Raw genomic sequence first — 27,145 nt, 5'->3', positions numbered from 1 at the left:
AAATCCGCATTCAGAGGTCTTAGGAAATCTTCAGCACAAAAGAACTTTCACTTGTATTGTGTGTGCCTATCCGGGAAAATAGCTAAATCCAATGCCTAGCTTCTTGGTTGTGCCTTACTAAAGAATTTCTACCTGCAAGCTTGTGGAAGCAACTTGTAGTTTGGGGTTAACCGGTAATGAAGAAACACAGCCGTCTCCCTTGAGCTGTGGCTTAAGGTAACCCTGGGACAAGGGAGTGGTGGCAGCCTTACCAGTTCTGTTTCGTCCTGTTTCTGAAAAGGTAAAAGGGTCTGCCAGCCTTGCTCCAGAAGCCTGGTCTGGCCGGAGAGCAAAGACAGGTGAGGGAGGGGCAAATGGTTGGGGACCAGTTTACCACAGCACCTGATCTGCTGCGGAGGGTGCATGGCAGGCGACTGAACTCTGATGCGACAACCTGGAAGTCCCAGAGCGGTGCATCAGTTAGAATGGGATGCTTAAGAAACCTCTACAGATTCTCAAAGGGGAGAAGAAAACATTTAGATGTATGGAGTGTTTGACGTATTTCTCTCAGAGTTCACTTTCCTTCCCATCAATGAACTCAGATAATGGGAAATCAGTCTTAAATGCATGGAGTGCATGTGAAGTTCTGGTATTTGTATATAAAGTTGTATAGACAGGTCTTTAAAGAAATGAAGGTCATGTCTCACAAGTATAATAGCAGATATAATATAATGTTAGATAGGGAGGGGAGAATCTGGAGTGCTGGGGTGAGTGATGATGGGCTGAGAGCCAGCTGATTTTGGGGCCTTGGTGGTGTTACCGGAAAAATCCGAGGGCTCCCTTGGACAAAACAAAGACACCAACCAGGATAACTTGGAGCAAAACAGCAGCCTGTAGGCTTGGCCTTTATTGAGCTGATGCATCAGGGTGTTCCCCTCACTTGCAGGAGAGAGGAAAAGACCCAGAAAAATAGTGTGCTAGGTCTTATAAAAACTTTTGAAATTCCCCTCCTCTAGGTCAAGCCTACCCCCAGAAACATCATGCATACATTACAGAAAGGAGGGGTTGAGGGAGGAGTTGGTGGTGGTAACCTGAGTGTCCTGTCACCTGGCTGGTTCCTCCTTTCCCCCTCCCATGAGTCACTTCCAGGAGACAAAGGGGAGTTGGCAGTTTCCTGCCCCCAGAGTAAAGATCTGATCATTGTCCTTTGTTTCAGTCCATGCTGAATCCACTACCATATGCAAGTTCTTTGTGATTGTCTTGATTGTCTTCTGTCTAGGACCATCAGGGTTGGCACAGCAACTGGGCAGGGCTCCTGTGGATGTGCTGGGATGGTGAAGGGATTATGGCTGACCAGAACCAAGCCACCCCCCCCCTTTGATAGTCCTTGTCATATGGAGTCAAATAAAAATGGAACACTGCAAATCCGATGTATGGTTGATTTTTCTATGAATTTATAACAGAAGTGTGGCGTATGTAGTGTGTGAGTGTGAGTGTGTGTGAAGTTTGTACAAACTGAATGATTGGGGTGGGGGGGTTCCTGCTACAGTGCTGACCTTTCAAGCCCTAAACGGCCTCAGTCCTGTATACCTGAAGGAGCGTCTCCACCTCCATCGTTCAACCTGGACACTGAGATCCAGCGCCGAGGGCCTTCTGGCGGTTCCCTCATTGCGAGAAGTGAGGTTACAGGGGACCAGACAGAGGGCCTTCTGGGTGGTGGCGCTTGCCCTGTGGAATGTCCTCCCATCAGATGTCAAGGAATTAAGCAGCTATCTTATTTTTAAAAGACATCTAAAGGCAGCCCTGTTTAGGGAAGTTGTTAATATTTAATGCTGTATTGTTTTTAACACTTGGTTGGGAGCCGCCCAGAGTGGCTGGGGAAACTCAGCCAGATCGGCGGGATATAAATAGTAAATTATTATTACTATTATTATCACCACTATTAATATTATTATTATTATTATTATTATTATTATTATTATTATTATTTATTAGGCAGCCAGGCTGAATAGTTGCTGGGGCTGGGGAAGGTGGAGGCAGCCCAGAAACTGCATCTGAGAGCCCCTGCACCACTTGAAGGCAGCCAGTTGCTCCTCAGCGGAGCTTCCCACTGCCGCTCCTACTTGTGTGCAAGGAGGAGTGGAGGCAGGGATCTCTCAGCGCAAAGCCTCCACTTCGGAGAGATCTCCGCCCTGCTCCAGAACAGGGCTGCCTTCAGAGGTCTTCCAAAAGTTATGTAGTTCTTTCTCTCTTTGACATCTGATATTGGGGGGCGTGTGTTCCACAGGGAGGGTGCCACTACCGAGAAGGCCCTCTGCCTGGTACCCTGTAAATGTGAGGGAACTGCCAGAAGACCCTCAGAAGTGGACCTCAGTGATGATATTTTCTTTTCCTTGTGTTAGATGCATGTTGAAACAAGGTGTGATTGACATGGGCATGTCTGGATCACAGATTTCTGCCCAACACCACTCCTCTTCCGGGACATACCTGTGATGTTTTGATGGCACTATGAGAAATGTGTTGTGGGAACTATTAAAAATTCATGTAATCTTTGTCCTGGACATTTTCTTTTTTGCTCTCCTTAGAGATTGAGACCTTTGTTGCAACAAATAAAGAATCAGGCCTTCTGGCCACAGATTTGCTTCCTCATTGCTTGCCTGCCGCCTCGCGTTTTCTGATCAATCCAGCATCCGCAGGGCTAGACTCCAGCAAAGTTGGAAAGCACTTTAAGGTAGGGCACCCCAAGAATTGTTATTTTCACCTGGAAGGAGTTGGGGAGCTGTCAAAACCAAACCCCAGTTTTCCCCATGTGGCAAGACCACCTGGAATAATTTTACCCTTATGATTTCTATATAATCATATATATCCATATGTATCCATATATCCATTTATCTAACTGGTTTTTAATAGCTAAGGCTTCAAGGCTTCAGCAGAACTAAAATGCTTAGATTTTAGAAATCCAAAGCTGACCTCTGTCCCATTTCTCCCCCAGTGTCTTGCTAACATTTGAAGGAAATAATAAATCTGATGTGCTGGCACTTTCCTCCCTTGGAGACAGCTCCTCAGCGGCTGAGTCGGGGGAACTGGAAAAAATAGTTAACCGCAATGTTCTAGCCAGTAGCGGGGGCGGGGGGAGTTTCCCCCGACCCCAGCCCCCAAACAGGCAGCTCTCTGCAAGCCGTGGGAACCCAGCGCTGGCTCCCGCTGCTTGCGGAGAGGTCCACGAAGCCTGGACGTGCTGAGCTCAACGCGCGCAGGCTTCAGCATGCAGGCAACAGCATGCAGGATGCGCACCGACCCCTCTCGCTCTCCAGGCTTCAGCGAAAGCTTGCATTGGCCCATAGGACGCACACACATTTCCCCATTATTTTTCGAGGGGGAAAAGTGCGTCCTATAGGGCGAAAAATACGGTAATAAATAATTCCCAGTTGGAGCAGAGCTAGAATATCCAGAAGCCCTAGGTCACCCACGGCAAAGGAGGAAGAACAGTGAGAGAGGCCTGGACAGGGAATCTTCACTAAGATAAGCCAGTGTCAGGAGGCAGTTGCGAGACCCGGTGGCATATAATTATTATAAATCATAATTGGGGTGAGTGTCTCAATCTGGCCTTCCCAGCGGTCAGACTCCAGCTGCTTTCCTTCTGCATCTCCAGCTCTCTCCATTCAAGAATGCAAGGCTGAGAGATGGAGGTCCAACCCCAAGAACATTCTCCAACTGAGCACTCCTTCAACCGACCACAAGCACCAAGCCTTGTCACTAGACTTATATATGGGTCTCCAGAAATTGTCAGTATGCACCACCTGAGGCCAAAGGGACTGTGCTGGTGATTAATAAAGATCTAGAGGTCGAAGGGGACAAAATGTGGCCCAAGGGGTGGAGGACTATAGTGCAGAGGATGAAGAACTTCATGATGAACTTAGGACCCTGAGGAATATTGGAACATACAGCAGCTCCCTTTCCTGTGAGAAACCACTTTTTATAAAACGTAAAGCCCACAGTTCAACCGTATTCTAAGATAATGCTGCTTCATTAACAATAATTAAGGGTTATAAAAGGCTGATGGTGCATGACCATTATTTTACATTATTTCATTTGCCTTTCCTAAAAATTTGGAACATATGGAGGACTGGAGAGATTGTACAAGACGTTAAAATAAGAGCAGGTGCTAATTGATGTGTGTAATAGTCCTTTGTTCTCTTCCTAGAAAACAAAAAGGATTTTCTCCCCACCCCATCGAAAGAAGACAATGGAGAAGGCAATCAGAATTCTGGAGGGCCATGTCTAATGGGAATAATGAAGAAGACATTTAAATACATGGAGTGTGAAAACAGAGAACATAAACAATTTGAAAGTATGGAGTGTGGAAGGAGCTTCACTGACAGTGGAAACCTTAGAAAACACCAATGGAGTCACACAGGGGAGAAATCATTTAAATGTATGGAGTGTGGAAAGAGCTTCAGTCGGAGTGGACACCTTAGAATTCATCAATGGACTCACACAGGGGAGAAACCATTTAAATGCATGGAGTGTGGAAAGAGCTTCACTGACAGTGGAAACCTTAGAAAACACCAACGGAGTCACACAGGGGAGAAACCATTTAACTGCATGGAGTGTGGAAAGAGCTTCACTGATAGTGGACACCTTAGAATTCATCTACGGACTCACACGGGGGAGAAACCATTTAAATGTATGGAGTGTGGAAAGGGCTTCAGTACTAGTGGAAACCTTAGAATTCATCTCCGGACTCACACAGGGGAGAAACCATTTAAATGCATGGAGTGTGGAAAGAGCTTCACTACTAGCGGATGCCTCAGAATTCATCTACGGACTCACATGGGGGAGAAACCATTTAAATGCATGGAGTGTGGAAAGAGCTTCAGTCAGAGAGGACACCTTAGAATTCATCTACGTGCTCACATGGGGGAGAAACCATTTAATTGCATGGAGTGTGGAAAGACCTTCAGTCGGAGTGGAGACCTTAGAATTCATCAACGGACTCACACAGGGGAGAAACCATTTAAATGCATGGAGTGTGGAAAGAGCTTCACTGGTAGTGGAAACCTTAGAATTCATCAACGGACTCACACAGGGGAGAAGCCATTTCAGTGCATGGAGTGTGGAAAGAGCTTCACTAATAGTGGACACCTTAGAATTCATCAACGGACTCACACTGGGGAGAAACTATTTGAATGCATGGAGTGTGGAAAGAGCTTCAGTGGGAGTGGATCACTTAGAAACCATCAACGGACTCACACAGGGGAGAAACCATTTAATTGCATGGAGTGTGGAAAGAGCTTCAGTGGGAGTGGAGACCTTAGAAAACATCAACGGACTCACACAGGGGAGAAACCATTTAAATGCATAGAATGTGGAAAGAGCTTCACTACTAGTAGAAACCTTAGAAACCATCAACGGACTCACACAGGGGAGAAACCATTTCAATGCATGGAATATGGAAGGAGCTTCAGTACAAGTGGAGTTCTTACAAAACATCAACAAACTCATACAGGGGAGTAACAATATAAGTCCTAGGGAAATGGACAGAGGTTCAGTTGTAGTGGAAGTCTTACAAACGATCAAAAGACTCCGAGGGGTAAGAGTTGTAATAGTGGTAACACCCACAGGCATTCAATTAACTCAAAGAAGAGAAAGTGTTTAACTAGAAGGAGTATGGATCCTGCTTTGGTTATTATGCAACGCTTTTTAGAGAGTAGAACCTTTTTCTCTCCAAGTTGACACTTTCTTTCACATCAATAGTAGGAAATCAGTCTTAATTGCAGGCAGCGTGTGTGAGCTTCTGTTGTTTGTAACGTGGTCTAGACATTTATTTAAAGTAATGAAGGTAACATTTCACAATAGTAAGCCTAATCTAATATTTAATGTGAGTCTGTAGTGTTGCTGCTGAAAGAGGGCGGACTGAGAGTGAGCTGGTGTTGGTGTTTGGTGGAGGGAGCTGGAAATGTTTGTATCTGGGAATGGAGAGTTTCTCAAAGTAGAGCTGAGACTGGTGGTCTTGCATGAAGAGGGAAGGGGGCACAGGGAAGAAGGGGCCGTAGCAGAGCATCTCAAAGCAATGTGCTGGGGGGCGGGAGCCATGGTGACACAAGTGTGTGTAGAATGCTATTCCCATAATGACGCAGGCGAGAAACCGTAAGGATGAGTATAATGGGGAAGGAGGTTCAGGCAGGTCCCCAACCCAGAGTGCTAAGGGTCATTTTCCTCCAAATCCACCAGCTGCCCCAAGGCAGGAGCCACCTCTGGGCCTGAGGGTGGAAAGCCTCCCTCCACCTTTGCGACTGGACATGATCCGAGGGCAGTGATGGCGAACCTTTTAGAGATGGAGTACCCAAACTGCAACGCAAAACCCACTTATTTATCACAAAGTGCCAACTACTGCAATGCGCTCTTTGTGGGGCTACCTTTGAAGGTGACCCGGAAACTACAACTAATGCAGAATGCGGCAGCTGGACTGGTGACTGGGAGCGGCCGCCGAGACCACAGAACTCTGGTCTTGAAAGGCCTAAATTGGCTCCCAGTACGTTTCCGAGCACAATTCAAAGCGTTGGTGCTGACCTTGAAAGCCCTAAATGGCCTCGGTCCAGTATACCTGAAGGAGCATCTCCACCCTCATCGTTCTGTCCAGACACTGAGGTCCAGCGCCAAGGGCCTTCTGGCGGTTGTCTCCCTGCAAGAAGCCAAGTTACAGGGAAACAGGCAGAGGGCCTTCTTGGTGGTGGCACCTGCCCTGTGGAACGCCCTCCCACCAGATGTCAAAGAGAACAACTACCACCAGAATTTTAGAAGACATCTGAAAGCAGCCCTGTTTAGGGAAGCTTTTAATGTTTGATGCATTATTGTAATTTAATATTTTGTTGGAAGCCGCCCAAAGTGGCCCAGCCAGATGGGCAGGGTATAAATAATAAATTATTATTATTACTATAACGCGGCAATTCTACCTGTATATTTAATTTTTTCCTGTTTGTTTCACATTTCTTCTTTATGACTACTGTTGTAATAAATAATCCTTCATAAAAGTTATTTCCTTACATTCTTCATTAAATTGTCTTTCCATTGATCTGTAATGTTATGGTATAACTCAGTGCTTTTTTTCCTAAAAAAAAATGCTTAGGGGGTACTTGTTCCGTTCGCAAAGTAAAGGAAGGATGGAACTCTGATTAATAAGACTACACACAGAGGCTTGAACCAGCAAGACTCTGGGAAGGGTGCGTATAATCGTCTCTCTGTGCTTGTCCGACTCCCACAGCCCCCGGCCCAGGCCGTTTTATTCACAAAAGAACTTTTTACAGAGTGTTTGTAAGAACTAATCAGATTTCTTCTGAGCATTTCCACAAACCCACGTGGAGAGAAAGTTAAACTACTAAAACTAATAAAGCACAAATATTTCTGGGGTAAACAAAGAAGAGCATTTAGCAACCCCGGAGGTCATAAACAAGCAATACACATGATAAGAAGGATGACCAGGAGGACAGCGGATCATTATCCCCTTCATGTGAGATCTGTTTCCTGGCCCTAAGATTAACATCCTAAGATTACCATATAGAAACCTACTTCAAAGAAACTTGCCCACTATCTTTATGGCCCAGGATGCCTGCCTGGCGAAGCAAGAAGCAACTGGACTGTGTACGTGACAGGAGAAATGGGCAACAGGGAAAAGGGCACGAATGTAGAATCTTATGGGATTTAATCAGAAATTATCGTCAATATATCAAACCCAGTCAACACAATGTCTTCATCGTGGACACAATGGCTTGATGTATATTTTATAATTCCTCATGGTAATCCCATCTGATCCCTACAGTACTCTCATTTTGACTCAAGAAAATCACCACCGGGGGGAGGGGATAAATACAGTTGTAATTGGGGAAAATAAATACAGTGGTACCTCAGTTTTCAAACAGCTTAGTTCTCAAACTGCTTGCAACCTGAACTCTTCAAACCCAGAAACGAGTGTTCCAGTTTTGGAACTTTTTTTGGAAGCCGAACATGCTCTGTTCTGAGTATAACTTCCATTTTGAGTGCCAGACTTCTCTTTTCCTTTTGAGGGAAGGCGGGCCGGGCGGCAAGTAGGAATGGGATGGGGCTGCTCCGCTAGGCAGCGTTGCTGCTTGCACGGGAAGAGGAGCTGGATCGGGGCTGCTGAGCTGGGGAGGGGCAGGCTCCGTCACCCTTTCCGTTGAGGGGTTTGAGGCTGCACTCCCCTCAAGGGAGAATTTGAAAGGAGCCCCCCCCCCGCCTCAGAGTCCCTGCAACCCCGTGAAGGCGGCCAGGCTGAATAGTTGCTGGGGTTGGGGCAGGTGGAGGCAGCCCGGAGGCTGCATCTGAGAGCCTCTGCACCACCTGAAGGCAGCCAGCCGCTCCTCAGCAGATCTCTCAGCGCAAAGCCTCCACTTCTGAGAGATCTCCGCCCTGCTCTTGAACAGGGGTGCCTTCAGAGGTCTTCCAAAAGGTATGGAATTCTCTCTTTGACATCTGATATTGGGGGGGGGTGTTCCACAGAGAGGGTGCCACTACCGAGAAGGCCCTCTGCCTGGTACCCTGTAAATGTGAGGGAACTGCCAGAAGACCCTCGCAAGTGGACCTCCGTGATGATGGGGGGATATTTTCTTTTCCTTGTGTTAGATGGATGTTAAAACAAGGTGTGATTGACATGGGCATGTCTGGATCACAGATTTCTGCCCAACACCAGACCTCACCTGGAGTACTGCGTCCAGTTCTGGGCACCACAGTTCAAGAAGGACACTTGACAAACTGGAACGTGTCCAGAGGAGGGCAACCAAAATGGTCAAAGGCCTGGAAACGATGCCTTATGAGGAACGGCTAAGGGAGCTGGGCATGTTTAGCCTGGAGAAGAGGAGGTTAAGGGGTGATATGATAGCCATGTTCAAATATATAAAAGGATGTCACATAGAGGAGGGAGAAAGGTTGTTTTCTGCTGCTCCAGAGAAGCGGACACGGAGCAATGGATCCAAACTACAAGAAAGAAGATTCCACCTAAACATGAGGAAGAACTTCCTGACAGTAAGAGCTGTTTGAGAGTGGAATTTGCTGCCAAGGAGTGTGGTGGAGTCTCCTACTTTGGAGGTCTTTAAGCAGAGGCTTGACAACCATATGTCAGGAGTGCTCTGATGGTGTTTCCTGCTTGGCAGGGGGTTGGACTCGATGGCCCTTGTGGTCTCTTCCAACTCTAGGATTCTATGAAATCTTTTGCTAGTCTTTCTTTTGAATGGGGTGGGGGGGCGTTCAATCTGGCCAGTACCCACACAAAAGAAAAAATGGAAACGTATCAAAAAGGGCAGCATTTGGAAACCACCTGGTTGCAAACCACTCTGGGTCCTTTGGCCTCCTGCCAGCAGAACTGCCTGAACTGCTGGCTCCGCACATGGGAGCAGAGTAGGACTTACTTCCCAGTAAGCAGGCATCAGATGGAAAATTGTGTATCAATAAGGCTTTTGGCCGTGAATTTATACCTACAGCTAAAAGGAAAAAAGAGAGGAGGTTCTTTATGCAGGCCCCAAACTAGACCCCAAACAGCTATTTAAGGACAGTGAGGGAAGAATTATGAGTTGGGAAGCCAGGAAGGAAGAAGAGTCCTGGAGGAAGAATTATACACAGCAAATGGGAAGAAATCAGACTTTGACATACTGTATGGGAGGCAGGAGGTGGTGAGGGGCTTTTTATACAGAAGCAGAGAGAAGCTCCAAAAGCCAGATCTATGAGCAGAGATCAGGGCGAATGAGAAGAAATCCACTCAGAGAGCAGGGATCCCGGGGAATCTGCCTCCTCGGCGCCTGAAACTGAGGTGAGGCTCAGATCCCGAAGGGCGGGAAGTTGGGAAAAGGCGGGAAAAGTCGTTGAGGGGAAGCAGCAGCGGGGGGAGGGGCTCCTCCTCTCTCGCCCCTCAGAGACACGACGGGGACCCTCTTGGGAGGGGGGCAGAAAGGGGTCTCTCTCTCTCCCCCCCTCACAACCCCATTGCAGCGGGGGGAGGGGCTCCTCCTCTCTCGCCCCTCAGAGACACGACGGGGACCCTCTTGGGAGGGGGGCAGAAAGGGGTCTCTCTATCTCCCCCCCCCACAACCCCATTGCAGCGGGGGGAGGGGCTCCTCCTCTCTCGCCCCTCAGAGACACGACGGGGACCCTCTTGGGAGGGGGGCAGAAAGGGGTCTCTCTCCCCCCCCCTCACAACCCCATTGCAGCGGGGGGAGGGGCTCCTCCTCTCTCGCCCCTCAGAGACACGACGGGGACCCTCTTGGGAGGGGAGCAGAAAGGGGTCTCCCCCCCTCACAACCCCATTGCAGCGGGGGGAGGGGCTCCTCCTCTCTCGCCCCTCAGAGACACGACGGGGACCCTCTTGGGAGGGGGCAGAAAGGGGTCTCTCTCTCCCCCTCACAACCCCCTTGCAGCGGGGGGAGGGGCTCCTCCTCTCTCGCCCCTCAGAGACACGACGGGGACCCTCTTGGGAGGGGGGCAGAAAGGGGTCTCTCTCTCTCTCCCCCCCCCCTCACAACCCCATTGCAGCGGGGGGAGGGGCTCCTCCTCTCTCGCCCCTCAGAGACACGACGGGGACCCTCTTGGGAGGGGGGCAGAAAGGGGTCTCTCTCTCTCCCCCCCTCACAACCCCATTGCAGCGGGGGGAGGGGCTCCTCCTCTCTCGCCCCTCAGAGACACGACGGGGACCCTCTTGGGAGGGGGGCAGAAAGGGGTCTCTCTATCTCCCCCCCCCCACAACCCCATTGCAGCGGGGGGAGGGGCTCCTCCTCTCTCGCCCCTCAGAGACACGACGGGGACCCTCTTGGGAGGGGGGCAGAAAGGGGTCTCTCTCCCCCCCCCTCACAACCCCATTGCAGCGGGGGGAGGGGCTCCTCCTCTCTCGCCCCTCAGAGACACGACGGGGACCCTCTTGGGAGGGGAGCAGAAAGGGGTCTCCCCCCCTCACAACCCCATTGCAGCGGGGGGAGGGGCTCCTCCTCTCTCGCCCCTCAGAGACACGACGGGGACCCTCTTGGGAGGGGGCAGAAAGGGGTCTCTCTCTCCCCCTCACAACCCCCTTGCAGCGGGGGGAGGGGCTCCTCCTCTCTCGCCCCTCAGAGACACGACGGGGACCCTCTTGGGAGGGGGGCAGAAAGGGGTCTCTCTCTCTCTCCCCCCCCCCTCACAACCCCATTGCAGCGGGGGGAGGGGCTCCTCCTCTCTCGCCCCTCAGAGACACGACGGGGACCCTCTTGGGAGGGGGGCAGAAAGGGGTCTCTCTCTCCCCCCCCTCACAACCCCATTGCACTCCTCTCATGGCGGAAGGGGAGCCCACCCTCTCCCTGCCGGGCCAAGGGGGTCTCTGGGCGCAGGAGAGCCTGGGGGGAGGAGGGGGGAGAGGAGAGGAAGCGCCCCTTCTCTCTCAGGCAGCCCCATGTCTCTTCCCACCCCCCGAGGCTGGGTCCATCTCTGGGCTTCACAGAGGACCTTGCGAGGCAAATCTGGGCGGGGGAGGGGAGTGACCCCCCCTGGCTTCCCTGGGTCCGCCCCTCCCCCACTCTTCTGACCCATAGGGGGAGGGGCAGCCCTTCCCTACTTCTCATTCATCCTCTTCTCTCCCAGCCTCCCTGTTTGCAGATTTAAAATCACGTCCTTCTCTCCCCGCAAACCCAGGTCACCCCCAAATATGATGCCCCCCCGCAGCCATCTCGATCCCCTGCTGTGGGGAGGAGGAAGGAGGGGGGCCATGTCCCCATGGAGCCCCCAGAGGCAGCGCCGTCCCGTCCGCTTCCCATCCCAAGACAGGGAGGGGCTGCTCTATAGACGTAGCTCTAGGGGCAAGCGAATCCCAAAAGGAGCCGGAAGTGTCGCTGGGAAATGCGCCGGAAGTTTCCAGACCGGAAAAGGAGGAGGGGCGTCGCTGAAGAGCCCCCCCGTCGCCGCCGCCCTTTTTATTGCAGACAAGGAAAGCGGACTAATCTGGAGCCAGGGAGGCGGAGGACCAAGAGGTAAAGAGGGAGAGAAGGGGGGGGGAATAGAGGGGGGGATAAGGGGGGAGGAGGATGAAGAGACCCCCCCCTAAGGAAAGCGCCCTCCCTGGGGCCCGTCGACAGGGGCCCCGATCCAGGCCCCGACCCAGGGGGGAAGGGGGGACCCAAGACCTGCAGGGCTGGCCTTGCAAGATCTCCTGGGCAGCAGCAGCACCGCCAGACTCCCCTTTCTCTTTCCTGGGGGGCCGAGAGATGCTCAGCTGCCCTGCCCCCCCTGGACGCCTTGGCGGGAAGGGGAATGAGGACCCCCAGCAGGGCTGGGGGTGGGGCTGAGGCCCCCCATTCTCCCTGGGGTCGTGGGGGGCCTGGCTGGGACCCCAAGAGACCAGCTGAGTTTGTTCTGGGGATAAGCTTTCGTGTGCATGCACACTTCTTCAGATTGGACAGTCTTCTACCTGAAATTTGGGAAACACTTTCTCTTTCCTTGCAATAATATCTCTTTCAAACTGTGAACTTTCAGTCCAAAAACCTCTCCCTTTATCTTGTCCAAACAAGATGATTTGATGGTATTGAAACCAATCCGCCATCACACCTCCCACCTCATCCTGTTTATTCAGTTTTATTTTTTCTTCCGAAAAGTCCGAAAGATCTCTGTAAGTTACCCATTGCTTCTTCTGTATTGCATTTTTAAAAAAGCTGTTGCTTTTGTGGGTTGGAGCCAAAGAGGTGTTTTTCTTTCCAGAAGATTATTATATTTATCCCATACTGTAAAAAGGATTTTCTGAATAACTTGATTCATAGAGCTCTTGTTTTAGTTTCATCCTGCCATAAATAAGCGTGCCAACCAAGCATAGTCTTACGACCTTTGTTCTAAGAAAAAACCTGCTCCTTTCCCCTTATGGGGTATCCAAGAGCCCATATAGTCCTTAAGTGGGTTCCATATAGGTAGGAGAAAATAACAGAGGCCAAGCAGAGAATATGTAGAAGCAAAGCGGCTAGTAAGCCTGGTCTTTATTGCAACAGTGTCCCCCCCTCACCACAACCAGGAGGGAGGTGTGCACGGCCTTATATAGTCTTTTGAAATTGCCCACCCAAGACCACCCCCCCAAATATCATACGGAAGGAGACTGTCTACAGCAGGAATACATCACAGGAGGCGGTCTACAGCAGAAAACCTGTCCTCAAGGATACCTGTTAATGGTCATTAACTGCATTATCTGGGCAGCCTGGCCATTCTTTTGTGATGGTAAATACTTTAGTTCCTGAATCCAGGTCACAGGCCCACCCTGTTCATCCCTCCTTAAGGCAGTATTTGTAAGCACAAAGACAATGGGAAGGCTTCCATTTGCCTCCTTTCCTGCAGAGGAATATTTGAGTACGTTTCTGAGCACAATTCAAAGTGTTGGTGCTGACCTTTCAAGCCCTAAATGGCCTCAGTCCTGTATACCTGAAGGAGCGTCTCCATCCCCATCATTCAACCTGGACACTGAGGTCCAGCTCCAAGGGCCTTCTGGCGGTTCCCTCCCTGCGAGAAGTGAGGTTACAGGGGACCAGACCATTGCCCTGTGGAACGCCCTCCCATCAGATGTCAAGGAATTAAGCAGCTATCTTACTTTTAAAAGACATCTGAAGGCAGCCCTGTTTAGGGAAGTTGTTAATATTTCATGCTTTACTGTTTTTAACACTCGATTGGGGAGTGATTGAGGAAACTCAGCCAGATGGGCAGGGTATAAATAATAAATTATTATTATTATTATTATTATTATTATTATTATTATAGGTCTGTGGTGCTTGATGTTTAGGCATAGTAAATATTAGGATTTAATTAGAACTTGTGTGTTATAGCGGGAATATGTTATAAGATGGTCTCCTTGAATTTTAGAAAGGGAGTTATGTAAAGGGTTTTTTATGTTTGATCCGTGTTTCTGTGTAAATGCTGTTTGTCAGACTGAGAATGTCATCAGGAAGGTCTAGGAAAGGGTCACCTGCTTCTGAGCATCAGAAATGAGCTTGGAAAGAGTCAATATCATTAACCTACCCGAATCGGCCCCCACCCTTTGTAACAAGCAGCTGTAGTTCTTTTGGGATTTAATATCAGCTCATGAAAAGTTGGGCACATGACCCAGAAAGCTGCCTGGCTCCATCCGTCTGGAGGCGGAGATATGTACCACACGCCATAGTCGAATTCGGCTGGACATGCCATGGGAACGCAGAAGGGGCAAGCAAGGAAGGGGGAGACGTCCAAAGAAACCTGCTCTCACACAAGTGCCCCCCCCCGCCAATTCCGTAACATTAGCAAAGCCCAAGTTCAAACACCACCCCTATTTAAAAGAGGCCCCCGTAATGACACACTGGACTGCCCTTTATGGTTGCCGTAAGTTACTGTCCAGGGACGCGGGTGGCACTGCGGGTTAAACCACAGAGCCTAGGGCTTGCTGATCAGAAGGTTCGAATCCCCGTGACAGGGTGAGCTCCCCTTGCTCGGTCCCTGCTCCTGCCAACCTAGCAGTTCGAAAGCACGTCCAAGTGCAAGTAGATAAATAGGTACCACTCCAGCGGGAAGGTAAACGGCGTTTCCGTGCGCTGCTCTGGTTCGCCAGAAGTGGCTTAGTCCTGCTGGCCACATGATCCAGAAGCTGTACGCCGGCTCCCTCGGCAAATAAAGTGAGATGAGAACCGCAACCCCAGAATCGGCCATGACTGGACCTAATGGTCAGGGGTCCCATTAGCTTTAAGTTACTCTCTAAGTCCCAAAAGTGTGTAGCAACTCCGGTCTACTTTGCAGGGCTGTTGTAACAGGGACCCCCTGCGCCACGACCCTGCCTCCCCCCCCCCCGTCGGGAAATGGGTGTGAAACTGACCGGACCCCCCCTCTCCCGACAAGGGATTAAAAGAGATGAAGGGGGGGATGTCACCTTCCTGCCCCGGAGGGCTTTTTCCCAGTAAGGGGGGGGTCTCTTTCCCTGCCGCCTCCGGGGATTGAACCCGGGACTTTCTCAGGAGAGAAACAGGAAAACGGAGCTTGTTTGGAAGGAGGAGAATTTGTCTCTCCTGGGAGGGAGGGGCCACTCATTCCCCCCCCATCAGTGAGCTCCGCTTCCTAGAGAGGCAGGGAGGTTTGGAGGGGGTAAGGGGGGAGGGGAGGGGCCTGATCCACATTCCCGGAAGAGGAGCAGCTCTGCAGAGGAGGAGGGAAAAGAGGTGCGAAATATATCTATATATTGGGGGGGGAGAGAGACTGAGGAGTCCATGGAAGGGTTAATGGGGGCGAGAGAGGCCGGGATGGAGACCTCCCCCCCCCCCTGGGATGGGGAGAGATTTGGCAGGAAGCTGAGCCGACCAGGGGTCCTCTGGGGAAAGGGGTCCCTCGGGGGTGGAGGGAGGAAGTGGGAAAAGTTTGTCCCCCCAGATAAGACTCCCATTATCCCTGGCCAGGGAAATTATTATTATTATTATTATTATTATTATTATTATTATTATTATTATTATTATTATTATTATTATTATTAATTACCTTCAGGTAGACACACCACTGGTTTCATCTTCTTACTTTTCTTTCCCACAATGGATGGATGTTGCTGTTTAGTCGTTCAGTTGTGTCCGACTATTCGTGACCCCCTGAACCAGAGAACGCCAGGCACTTCTGTCTTCCACTGCCTCCCGCAGTTTGGTCAAACTTATGCTGGTAGCTTCAAGAACACTGTCCAACCATCTGTCGTCTCCTTCTCCTTGCGCCCTCCATCTTTCCCAGCATCAGGGTCTTTTCCAGGGAGTCTTCTCTTCTCATGAGGTGGCCAAAGTCTTGGAGCCTCAGCTTCAGGATCTGTCCTTCCAGTGAGCACTCAGGGCTGATTTCCTTAGGAATGGAGAGGTTTGATCTTCTTTCAGTCCATGGGACTCTCAAGAGTCTCCTCCAGCACCAGAATTCAAAAGCATCCATTCTTCGGCGATCAGCCCTCTTTATGGTCCAGCTCTCACTTCCATACATCACTACTGGGAAAACCAGAGCTTTAACTATACGGACCTTTGTTGGCAAGGTGATGTCTCTGCTTTTTAAGATGCTGTCTAGGATTGTCATTCCTTTTCTCCCAAGGAGCAGGCGTCTTTTAATTTTGTGGCTGCTGTCACCATCTGCAGTGATCATGGAGCTCAAGAAAATAAAATCTCTCACTGCCTCCATTTCTTGCCCTTCTGTTTGCCAGGGGGTGATGGGCCCAGTGGCCATGGTCTTCGTTTTTTTGATGTTGAGCTTCAGACCATATTTTGTGCTCTCCTCTTTCACCCTCAATAAAAGGTTCTTTAATTCCTCCTCACTTTCTGCCATCAGGGTTGTGTCATCTGCATATCTGAAGTTGTTGATATTTCTTCCGGCAATCTTAATTCCGGCTAGGTATTCATCCAGCCCAGCCTTTCGCATGATGAATTCTGCATATAAGTTAAATAAGCAGGGAGACAATATACAGCCTTGCCGTACTCCTTTCCCAATTTTGAACCAATCAGTTGTTCCATATCCAGTTCTAACTGTAGCTTCTTGTCCCACGTAAAGATTTCTCAGGAGACAGATGAGGTGATCAGGCACTCCCATTTCTTTAAGAACTTGCCATAGTTTGCTGTGGTTGACACAGTCAAAGGCTTTTGCATAGTCAATGAAGCAGAAGTAGATTTCTTTCTGGAACTCTCTAGCTTTCTCCATAATCCAGCGCATGTTTGCAATTTGGTCTCTGGTTCCTCTGCCTCTTCTAAATCCAGCTTGCACTTCTGGGAGTTCTCGGTCCACATACTGCTTGAGCCTACCTTGTAGAATTTTAAGCATAACCTTGCTAGCGTGTGAAATGAGTGCAATTGTGTGGTAGTTGGAGCATTCTTTGGCACTGCCCTTCTTTGGGATTGGGATGTAGACTGATCTTCTCCAATCCTCTGGCCACTGCTGAGTTTTCTAAACTTGCTGCCATATTGAGTGTAGCACCTTAACAGCATCATCTTTTAAAATTTTAAATAGTTCAGCTGGAATATCATCACTTCCACTGGCCTTGTTATTAGCAGTGCTTTCTAAGGCCCATTTGACTTCACTCTCCATGATGTCTGCCTCAAGGTCAGCAACCACACTACCTGGGGTGTACGAGCCATCCATATCTTTCTGGTATAATTCCTCTGTGTATTCTTGCTACCTCTTCTTGATGTCTTCTGCTTCTGTTAGGTCCTTACCACTTTTGTCCTTTATTATGGTAATCTTTGTACGAAATGTTCCTTTCATATCTCCAATTTTCTTGAAGAGATCTCTGGTTCTTCCCATTCTGTTGTTTTCCTCTATTTCTTTGTATTGCTCGTTTAAGAAGGTCTTCTTGTCTCTCCTTGCTATTCTTTGGAAATCTGCATTCAATTTCCTGTATCTTTCACTATCTCCCTCGCATTTTGCTTGCCTTCTCTCACCCACTATTTGTAAGGCCTTGTTGGACAGCCACTTTGCTTTCTTGCATTTCCTTTTCATTGGGATGGTTTTAGTTGCTGCCTCCTGTATAATGTTACAAGCCTCCATCCATAGTTCTTCAGGCACTCTGTACACCAAATCTAAATCCTTAAACCTGTTCCTCACTTCCACTGTGTATTCATAAGGGATTTGACTTAGATTGTATCTTACCAGCCCAGTGGTTTTTCCTACTTTCTTCAGTTTAAGCTTGAATTTTGCTATAAGAAGCTGATGATCTGAGCCACAGTCAGCTCCAGGTCTTGTTTTTGCTGACTGTATAGAGCTTCTCCATCTTTGGCTGCAGAGAATATAATCAATCTGATTTCGATGCTGCCCATCTGGTGTTGTCCATATGTAGAGTCGTCTCTTGTGTTGTTGGAAAAGCATGTTTGTGATGTCCAGCTTGTTCTCTTGACAGAACTCTTAGCCTTTGCCCTGCTTTGCCAGTTATTCCTTTTATCTATTGATTCCCTACTTTAGCATTCCAATCCCCTATAATGAGAAGAACATCCTTCTTTGGTGTCACTTCTATAAGGTGTTGTAAGTCTTCATAGAATTGGTCGATTTCAGTTTCTTCAGCACCCGTACTTGGTGTATAAACCTGGATTACTGTGATGTTAAAAGTTCTGCCTTGGATTCATATCGAGATTATTCTATCATTTTTGAGATTGCATCCCAGTACAGCTTTCGCCACTCTTTTGTTGACTATGAGGGCCACTCCATGTCTTTTATGGGATTCTTGCCCACAGTAGTAGATATGATGGTCATCCGAACTGAATTCGCCCATTGCCGTCCATTTTAGTTCACTGATGCCCAGGATGTCAATATTTATCTTGCCATTTCATTTTTGACCACATCCAACTTACCCAGGTCCATGGTTCTTACATTCCAGGTTCCTATGCAATATTTTTCTTTACAGCATTGGACTTTGCTTTCACTTCCAGGCATATCCGCAACTGAGCGTCCTTTCGGCTTTGGGCCAGCCGCTTCATCAGCTCTGAATCTACTTGTACTTGCCCTCCGCTCTTCCTCAGTAGCATGTTGGACGCCTTCCGACCTGAGGGGCTCGTCTTCCAGCGTCATAACTTTTATATGCCTGTTGTCTTTGTCCATGGAGTTTTCTTGGCAGGTATACTGGAGTGGCTTGCCGGTTCCTCCTCCAGGTGGATCACGTTTGGTCAAAACTCTCCACCATGACCTGTCCATCTTGGGTGCCCTGCTCGGTATAGTTCATAGCTTCTCTGAGTTATTCGAGCCCCTTTGCCACGGCAAGGAAGTGATCCATGAAGGGGACAATGGGTATTATTCACCTTTAATACTCACCTTTTTCAGTGTCACACATATTTTTATCTTGTGATCTTCAGATGAAGAGAGGTATACAAATGTAATAAATAATTCCCAGTTGGAGCAGAGCTAGAATATCCAGAAGCCCTTGGCCACCCACGGCCAAGGAGGAAGAACAGTGAGAGAGGCCTGAACAGGGAATCTCTGCTAAGATAAGCCAGTGTCAGGAGGCGGGTGCGAGACCCGGTGGCATATAATTATTATAAATCATAATTGGGGTGGGTGTCTCAATCTGGCCTTCCCAGCGGTCAGGCTCCAGCTGCTTTCCTTCTGCATCTCCAGCTCTCTCCATTCAATAATGCAAGGCTGAGAGATGGAGGTCCAACCCCAAGAACATTCACCAACTGAGCACTCCTTCAACCGACCACAAGCACAAAGCCTTGTCACTAGACTTACATATGGGTCTTCCAAAATGGTCAGTATGGACATCCTGAGGCCAAAGGGACAGTGCAGGTGATTAATAAACATTTAGAGGTCGAAGGGGACAAAATGTGGCCCAAGGGGTGGAGGATTATAGTGCAGAAGATGAAGAACATCATGATGAACTTAGGACCCTGAGGAATATTGGAACATACAGCAGCTCCCTTTCCTGTGAGAAACCACTTTTTATAAAACGTAAAGCCCACAGTTCAACCGTATTCTAAGATAATGCTGCTCCATTAACAATAATTAAGGGTTATAAAAGGCTGGTGGTGCATGACCATTATTTTACATTATTTCATTTGCCTATCCTAAAAATTTGGAACGTATGGAGGACAACACGTTAAAATAAGAGCAGGTGCTAATTGATGTGTAATAGTCATTTGTTCTCTTTTTTTTTTTAATGCATTTTTATTGAAGTTATACACAAAAAACAGATATATATGAAAATACAGAGAAAAAATTACAAAGAAAAAAAAGAAAAAAAAACCACACATCCGAAAAAAGAAAGACACACAATCTGAACTTCCCTCCATCCTTTTGATAAGTATCAAATATCTCCTTCCATTACGTATTTGATTTTCAATCTATAGTCTTAAATTCACTCGCTGGTCGTATTGTTCTAACCCCGTCAATTCACTTTAAGCATTTATTCCAATATATTTCCAAAATTTACTCCAATTTTTCAGAAATTTCTGTTCATCCTGATCTCTTATTTTACCTGTTAGTTTGTCAAGCTCAGCATGGTTTACCATTCTAATCTGCCAGTCCTTTATGTTGGGAATGGTTTCCACTTTCCAATATTGTGCCAACATAATTCTCGCTGCTGTGGTGGCGTAGAGGAATATCGTCCTATCTTCCTTTTTAATTTCTTTATCCATCATTCCCAACAGGAAGGCTTCAGGCCTCTTGGGAAAGGTATACTTAAATATTTTTTTAAGTTCATTATAAATTAATTCCCAAAAGCCTTTCACCTTTTTACATGTCCACCATAAATGATATAGGTCACCCTCCACCTCGCCACATTTCCAGCATCTCTTATCCTTTAATCTATACATTTTGGTCAATTTCACAGGGGTGTGGTACCATCTATATAGCATCTTCCAGATATTTTCTCTCAATGCCATACATGCTGTGAACTTTATGTTACAATTCCAAACTTCTATCCACCTTTCAAAATCAATGTTATAACCAAAGTCAATTGCCCATTTAATCATTGCCTCCTTCACCTCCTCATCTTTTGTGTACCACTCTAGTAATATATCATAAATTCTGGACAGGGTTTTATTTTTGCCTTCTATTACTTCTATACTAAATTTTGATTTTTTATCATCAAAACCCGCCTTCCTCTTATCCTCTTTTAACAAATCGTTCACCTGGTGGTATTGCAGCCAACCAGTGAATAAATTTTTTATTTCTTCATAAGGTCTGAGTTTGGGCCCTTGGTCAGTTTTTCTTAACATTTCTTCATAGGTGGCGTTTATCTCCTCCATATTTATTTTCTTAATCGTTAAGGCCTCTATTGGTGAAATCCACCATGGGGTCTTTCTTTCGAGGAGGTTTTTGTTCCTTTCCCATGCTTGATATAATGGTCCCCTAAAAATATGATCTAAGAAACTCTTGTGAACTTTCACTTTCCCATACCAAAGGTACGAATGCCATCCGTACCAATTATTAAAGCCTTCCAGGTCCAGTAGCTCTCTATTCTCCAGTTTTATCCAATCTTTTACCCAATATATACAAGCCGCTTCATAGTATAAACTTAGGTCCGGGAGAGAAAAAACCCCTCTTTCTTTTTTGTCTATCAAAATTTTCATTTTTATCCGTGGCCTTTTCCCCTGCCAAATATACTTTGCCAAGGCTCTCTGCCACTCTTTACATTGTTTTAGGCCTTTAAGTATGGGGATGGTTTGGAATAAAAATAACATTCTAGGCAGAATGTTCATTTTAACAACAGCTATCCTCCCCAAAAAGGAGAGTTTCATCCTCCCCCAAATTTCCATGTCTTTCTTTATACTCCTCCAGGTGGCATCGTAATTATCCTTGTATAAATTTATGTTCTTAGCTGTAACCCAGATCCCAAGATATTTCACTTTCTTAGCTACCGCAATTTTGGTCTTTCTTTCTAGATCTATCACTTCTTCCTTTGTTAAATTTTTAACTAACATTTTGGTTTTGTTTTTATTTACCTTAAGTCCTGCCACGGCTCCAAATTCGTCAATTTTTTGTAAAGCTTCTTTTACGCTGTTTTTTGGGTCTTCTAAGGTTAGTACAATGTCATCTGCGAAGGCCTTGATTTTGTATTCCCTCTTTCCTACCCTGACTCCTGTGACTTCTGTTGCCCCCCTCAGTCTCTCGTTTAGTATTTCTAATACTGTTATAAACAATAGAGGGGACAGGGGGCAGCCTTGTCTAGTTCCTTTATATATACTAAAATATTCTGTTGTGGTGTTGTTTATTACCAATTTTGCCTTCTGTTCCTTATATATAGCTTCTATGCCTTTTCTAAATTTCTCTCCCATTCCCATCATTTCCAAACTTTTCTTCAAGAAATCCCACGAGATGTTATCAAACGCTTTCTCAGCATCTATGAATACCAAGGCCGCTTGTCTATCTATACTCATATCCAAATATTCAATAATGTCTATCAAGTTCCTTACATTGTCCCTTAGTTGTCTCCCTGGGAGGAAGCCCGTTTGATCTTTATGTATTCTGTTGTTCAAAACCTTTTTTAGTCTTTCTGCCATTATATCTGCAAATAGCTTGTAATCATTATTTAGTAGTGAAATTGGCCTATAGTTTTTCACTTCCAAAGTATCTGCCTCTTTTTTGGGAATCAAAGTAATATATGCTTCCTTCCAGGTATTCGGGATCCTTCCTTCCTTTAATATATTATTCATCACTTCGCCTAACACTGGGGATATTTGGTTACTTAGTGTTTTATAATATTTGGCTGAGAGCCCATCTGGGCCTGGCACTTTCCCGTTTTTCATCTTTTTAATCGCCTTCTTTATCTCTTCTTGGGTAATTTCCTGGTCTAATATCTCTTTTTCTTCTTTTGGGATTTGTTTTAAATGATGTTCTTGCAAAAACTGCTCTATTTCTTGTTTTGTTTCCTTTCCTCTTTTATATAAGTCCTTATAATATTTTTGAAATATCTTCCTTATTTCTTTTGGCTCTTCCACAATCCTTTCTCCTTCCCTTATCTTACTAATCGTATTTTGTTTTCTTCTTTCTCTTATTTGCCACGCCAAATATTTGCCTATCTTGTTTGCGGATTCAAATGTCCTCTGGTTCATCATTTTAATTTTCCATTCTACCTCTTGATCAATTATTGTAGAAAGTTTAGCTTGTAATATCTTTATATTCTGTTTTGCGATCTCCTCACTGGGGTTGATGGTTAATTTTTTTTTCATTTTCCATAATCTGTCCTTTGTTCTCTTCCTAGAAAACAAAAAGGATTTTCTCCCTACCCCTCCCTATTGAAAGAAGACAATAGAGAAGCCAATCAGAATTCTGGTGGGCCATGTCTAATGGGAATAACGAAGAAACCATTTAAATGCATGGAGTGTGAAAACAAAGAACATAAACAATTTGAAAGTATGGAGTGTGGAAGGAGCTTCACTGACAGTGGAAACCTTAGAAAACATCAATGGTCTCACACAGGGCAGAAACCATTTAAATGTATGCAGTGTGGAAAGAGCTTCAGTCAGAGTGGAGACCTTAGAATTCATCAACGGACTCACACAGGAGAGAAACCATTTAAATGCATGGAATGTGGAAAGAGCTTCACTACTAGTGGACACCTTAGAATTCATCAACGGACTCACACAGGGGAGAAACCATTTAAATGCATGGAGTGTGGAAAGAGCTACAGTCAGAGTGGAAACCTTAGAATTCATCTACGGACTCACACAGGGGAGAAACCATTTAAATGTACGGTGTGTGGAAAGAGCTACAGTCAGAGTGGAAACCTTAGAATTCATCAACGGAGTCACACAGGGGAGAAAACATTTAAATGTATGGAGTGTGGAAAGAGCTTCAGTCAGAGTGGAGACCTTAGAATTCATCAACGGACTCACACAGGGGATAAAACATTTAAATGCATGGAGTGTGGAAAGAGGTTCAGTCAGAGTGGACACTTTAGAATTCATCAACGGACTCACACAGGGGAGAAACCATTTCAATGCATGGAGTGTGGAAAGAGCTTCACTGAGAGTGGAAAACTTAGAATTCATCAACGGAGTCACACAGGGGAGAAACCATTTAAATGCATGGAGTGTGGAAAGAGCTTCAGTCAGAGTGGACACTTTAGAATTCATCAACGGACTCACACAGGGGAGAAACCATTTCAATGCATGGAGTGTGGAAAGAGCTTCACTACTAGTGGAAACCTTAGAATTCATCAACGGACTCACACAGGGGAGAAACCATTTAAATGCATGGAGTGTGGAAAGAGCTTCAGGCGAAGTGGAGACCTTAGAAGTCATCTACGGTCTCACACAGGGGAGAAACCATTTCAATGCATGGAGTGTGGAAAGAGCTTCACTGAGAGTGGAAAACTTAGAATTCATCAACGGAGTCACACAGGGGAGAATTCATTTAAATGCGTGGAGTGTGGAAAGAGCTTCACTACTAGCGGAAGCCTTAGAATTCATCTCCGGACTCACACAGGGGAGAAACCATTTAATTGTATGGAGTGTGGAAAGAGCTTCACTTATAGTGGACACCTTAGAATTCATCAACGGACTAACACGGGGGAGAATTCATTTAAATGCGTGGAGTGTGGAAAGAGCTTCACTACTAGCGGAAGCCTTAGAATTCATCTCCGGACTCACACAGGGGAGAAACCATTTAAATGCATGGAATGTGGAAAGAGTTTCACTGATAGTGGATACCTTAGAATTCATCAACGGACTCACACAGGGGAGAAACCATTTAAATGCATGGAGTGTGGAAAGAGTTTCACTGATAGTGGATACCTTAGAATTCATCAACGGAATCACACAGGGGAGAAACCATTTAAATGCATGGACTGTGGAAAGAGCTTCAGTCAGAGTGGACACCTTAGAATTCATCTACGGACTCACACAGGAGAGAAACCATTTAAATGCATGGAATGTGGAAAGAGCTTCACTACTAGTGGAAACCTTAGAACTCATCAACGGACTCACACTGGGGAGAAACCATTTCAATGCATGGAGTGTGGAAAGAGCTTCACTGATAGTGGACATCTTAGAAAACATCAACGAACTCACACAGAAGAGAAACCATTTAAATGCATGGAATGTGGAAAGAGCTTCACTACTAGTGGAAACCTTAGAATTCATCAACGGACTCACACTGGGGAGAAACCATTTAAATGCATGGAGTGTGGAAGGAGCTTCAGTACAAGTGGAGTTCTTACAAAACATCAACAAACTCATACAGGGGAGTAACAATATAAGTCCCAGGGAAGTGGACAGAGGTTCAGTTGTAGTGGAAGTCTTACAAACCACCAAAAGACTCCGAGGGGTAAGAGCTGTAAGAGTGGAAACACCTACAGGCCATCAATTAAAGAAGAGAAAGGGTTTAAATAGAAGGAGTGTGGATCCTGATTTGGTTATTATGCAACACTTTTTAGACTGTGGAACCTTTTTCTCTCCGAGTCGACACTTTCTTTCACATCAATAACAGGAAATCAGTCTTAATTGCATGCAGCGTATGTGAGCTTCTGTTGTTTGTATGTAACATGGTCTAGACATTTATTTAAAGTAATGAAGGTAACATTTCACATTAGTAAGCATAATATAATATTTAATGTGAATCTGTAGTGTTGCTGCTGAATGAGGGTGGACTGAGAGTGAGCTGGTGTTGGTGTTTGGTGGAGGGAGTTGGAAATGTTTGTATCTGGGAATGGAGAGTTTCTCAAAGTGGAGCTGAGACTGGTGGTCTTGCATGAGGAGGGAAGGGGGCACAGGGAAGAAGGGGCCGTACCAGAGCATCTCAAAGCAATGTGCTGGGGGGCGGGAACCATATTGACACAAGTGTGTGTAGAATGCTATCCCCAAAATGAAACCGTAAGGATGAGTATAATGGGGAAGGAGGTTCAGGCAGGTCCCCAACCCAGAGTGCTAAGGGTCAGCTTCCTCCAAATCCACCTTTGCGACTGGACATGTTCTGAGGGCAGTGATGGCGAACCTTTTGGAGACGGAGTACCCAAACTGCAACACAAAACCCACTTTTTCATCACAAAGTGCCAACTATTGCAATGCACTCTGTGTGGGGCTACCTTTGAAGGTGACCCGGAAACTACAACTAATGCAGAATGCGGCAGCTGCACTGGTGACTGGGAGCAGCCGCCGAGACCACAGAACACAGGTCTTGAAAGGCCTAAATTGGCTCCCAGTAGGTTTCCGAGCACAATTCAAAGCGTTGGTGCTGAACTTTAAAGCCCTAAATGGCCTCGGTCCAGTATACCTGAAGGAGCATCTCCACCCTCATCGTTCTGTCCAGACACCGAGGTCCAGCGCCAAGGACCTTCTGGCAGTTGTCTCCCTGCGAGAAGGCAAGTTACAGGGAACCAGGCAGAGGGCCTTCTTGGTGGTGGCACCCGCCCTGTGGAACACCCTCACACCAGATGTCAAAGAGAACAACTACCACCAGACTTTTAGAAGACATCTGAAAGCAGCCCTGTTTAGGGAAGCTTTTAACGTTTGATGCATTATTGTAATTTAGTATTTTGTTGGAAGCCGCCCAGAGTGGCCCAGCCAGATGGGCAGGGTATAAATAATAAATTATTATTATTACTATAACGCGGCAATTATACCTGTATACAGTGGTACCCCGCAAGACGAACGCCTCGCGAGACGAAAAACTCGCAAAACGAAAGGTTTTTTCGTTTTCGAGTTGCCTCGCAAGACGAATTTCCCTATGGGCTTGCTTCGCAAAACGAAGCTTGCCCCGGGGACAGCGGGTCTTCTCTTTTGAAGCAAGGGGCGGCGGGGAGAAGCGATCTTCTCCCCGCAGCCCCAGGTCCAGGGACAGCGGGAAGCGCTTCCCGCTGCCCCCGGACCTCTTTTGAAGCAAGGCGCTGCGGGGAGATCGCTTCTCCCGGTGCTCCGAAGCCGGGCGGGGGGGAGGGAACACCTGCCCCCACCGCCCGGCTTCGGAACGCTGCTCCGAAGCGGGGCGGGGGGGGGCGGGAACACCTGCCCCAGCCGCCCCGCTTCGGAACGATGCCCCGATGCCGGGTGGTGGGGCAGGAACCTCGCACCCCGCCGCCGGGCATCGGAACGATGCCCCGATGCCGGGCGGTGGGGCGGGAACCTCTCACCCCGCCGCCCGGCATCGGAACGAGGTCCTGGACCTCTTCTGAAGGCAGGCGGGGGCAAAAGTCTTTGCTCCCCCCGCCTGCCTTCCCGGGACAGCGGAGACTTCTCCGCTGCCCCGGGCGATCTTAAAATGCTGGCGGGCGGGAGCGAAGCATTCGCTGCCGACCCCCAGCATTTTAAAATCTCCCCGGGGCAGCGGAGACTTCGCTCCCGCCCGCCAGCATTTTAAAATCGCCCCGGGACAGCAGGGGCTTTTAAAATGCTGGCGGGCGGCAGCAAAGCCCTCCTGTCCCCGGAGCTTGCGGGGCGGGAGGTGGGAAGAAGGGCTTTTCTTCCCACCGCCAGCCTTCAGAACAGCCTTCTGAAGGCTGGCAGTGGGAAGAAAAGCCCTTGTTCCCCCCCCCAGCCTTCAGAAGAGGTCGGGGGACAGACTGTCCCCGGACCTGGTCTGAAGGCGGTTTCCCTAGGAACGCATTAATTGATTTTCAATGCATTCCTATGGGAAACCGTGCATCGCAAGACGAAAAACTCGCAAGACGAAGAGACTTGCGGAACGAATTAATTTCGTCTTGCGAGGCACCACTGTATTTAATTTTTTTCTGTTTGTTTCACATTTCTTCTTTATGACTACTGTTGTAATA

General features: G+C 47.4%; 2 protein-coding genes across 6 annotated transcripts in view; both read left to right on the top strand.

Annotated features, from left to right (window-relative positions):
- Positions 1-6,991, top strand: part of LOC308580918 (uncharacterized protein) — a 161,170-nt gene extending 154,179 nt beyond the window's left edge. For 3 of the 4 annotated variants that reach the window (XM_081183218.1, XM_081183217.1, XM_081183220.1), the window contains one exon: positions 4,184-6,991. In XM_081183218.1, the coding sequence (XP_081039344.1) occupies positions 4,264-5,496 (1,233 nt within the window). In that variant the 5' untranslated portion in view covers positions 4,184-4,263 and the 3' untranslated portion in view covers positions 5,497-6,991. Of the gene's footprint in view, positions 1-1,363; positions 1,657-4,183 lie in introns of all 4 variants that reach the window. The other variant, XM_081183219.1, reaches the window with a different exon arrangement.
- A 4,158-nt stretch (positions 6,992-11,149) lies between these two features.
- On the top strand, positions 11,150-26,207 carry LOC308580510 (uncharacterized protein). 2 transcript variants are annotated; one of them, XM_081182241.1, is made up of 2 exons: positions 11,150-11,978; positions 22,640-26,207. In XM_081182241.1, exons 1-2 carry the CDS (start codon positions 11,848-11,850, stop codon positions 24,627-24,629), a joined length of 2,121 nt encoding a protein of 706 aa, XP_081038367.1. In that variant the 5' UTR covers positions 11,150-11,847; the 3' UTR covers positions 24,630-26,207. The 2 variants fall into 2 exon arrangements, with proteins under 2 accessions (XP_081038367.1, XP_081038368.1); XM_081182242.1 differs by having other exon boundaries at positions 11,901-11,978; positions 23,031-26,207.
- The last annotated feature ends 938 nt before the right edge of the window (positions 26,208-27,145 follow it).

This window comes from Podarcis bocagei (genome assembly GCF_964188305.1).
Source record: "Podarcis bocagei genome assembly, chromosome: 2".
NCBI classification, from domain to species: Eukaryota; Metazoa; Chordata; class Lepidosauria; order Squamata; family Lacertidae; genus Podarcis; species Podarcis bocagei.
The sequence above is the reverse complement of the archived record's forward strand: the minus strand, read 5'-3'. Positions and strand labels throughout refer to the sequence as shown.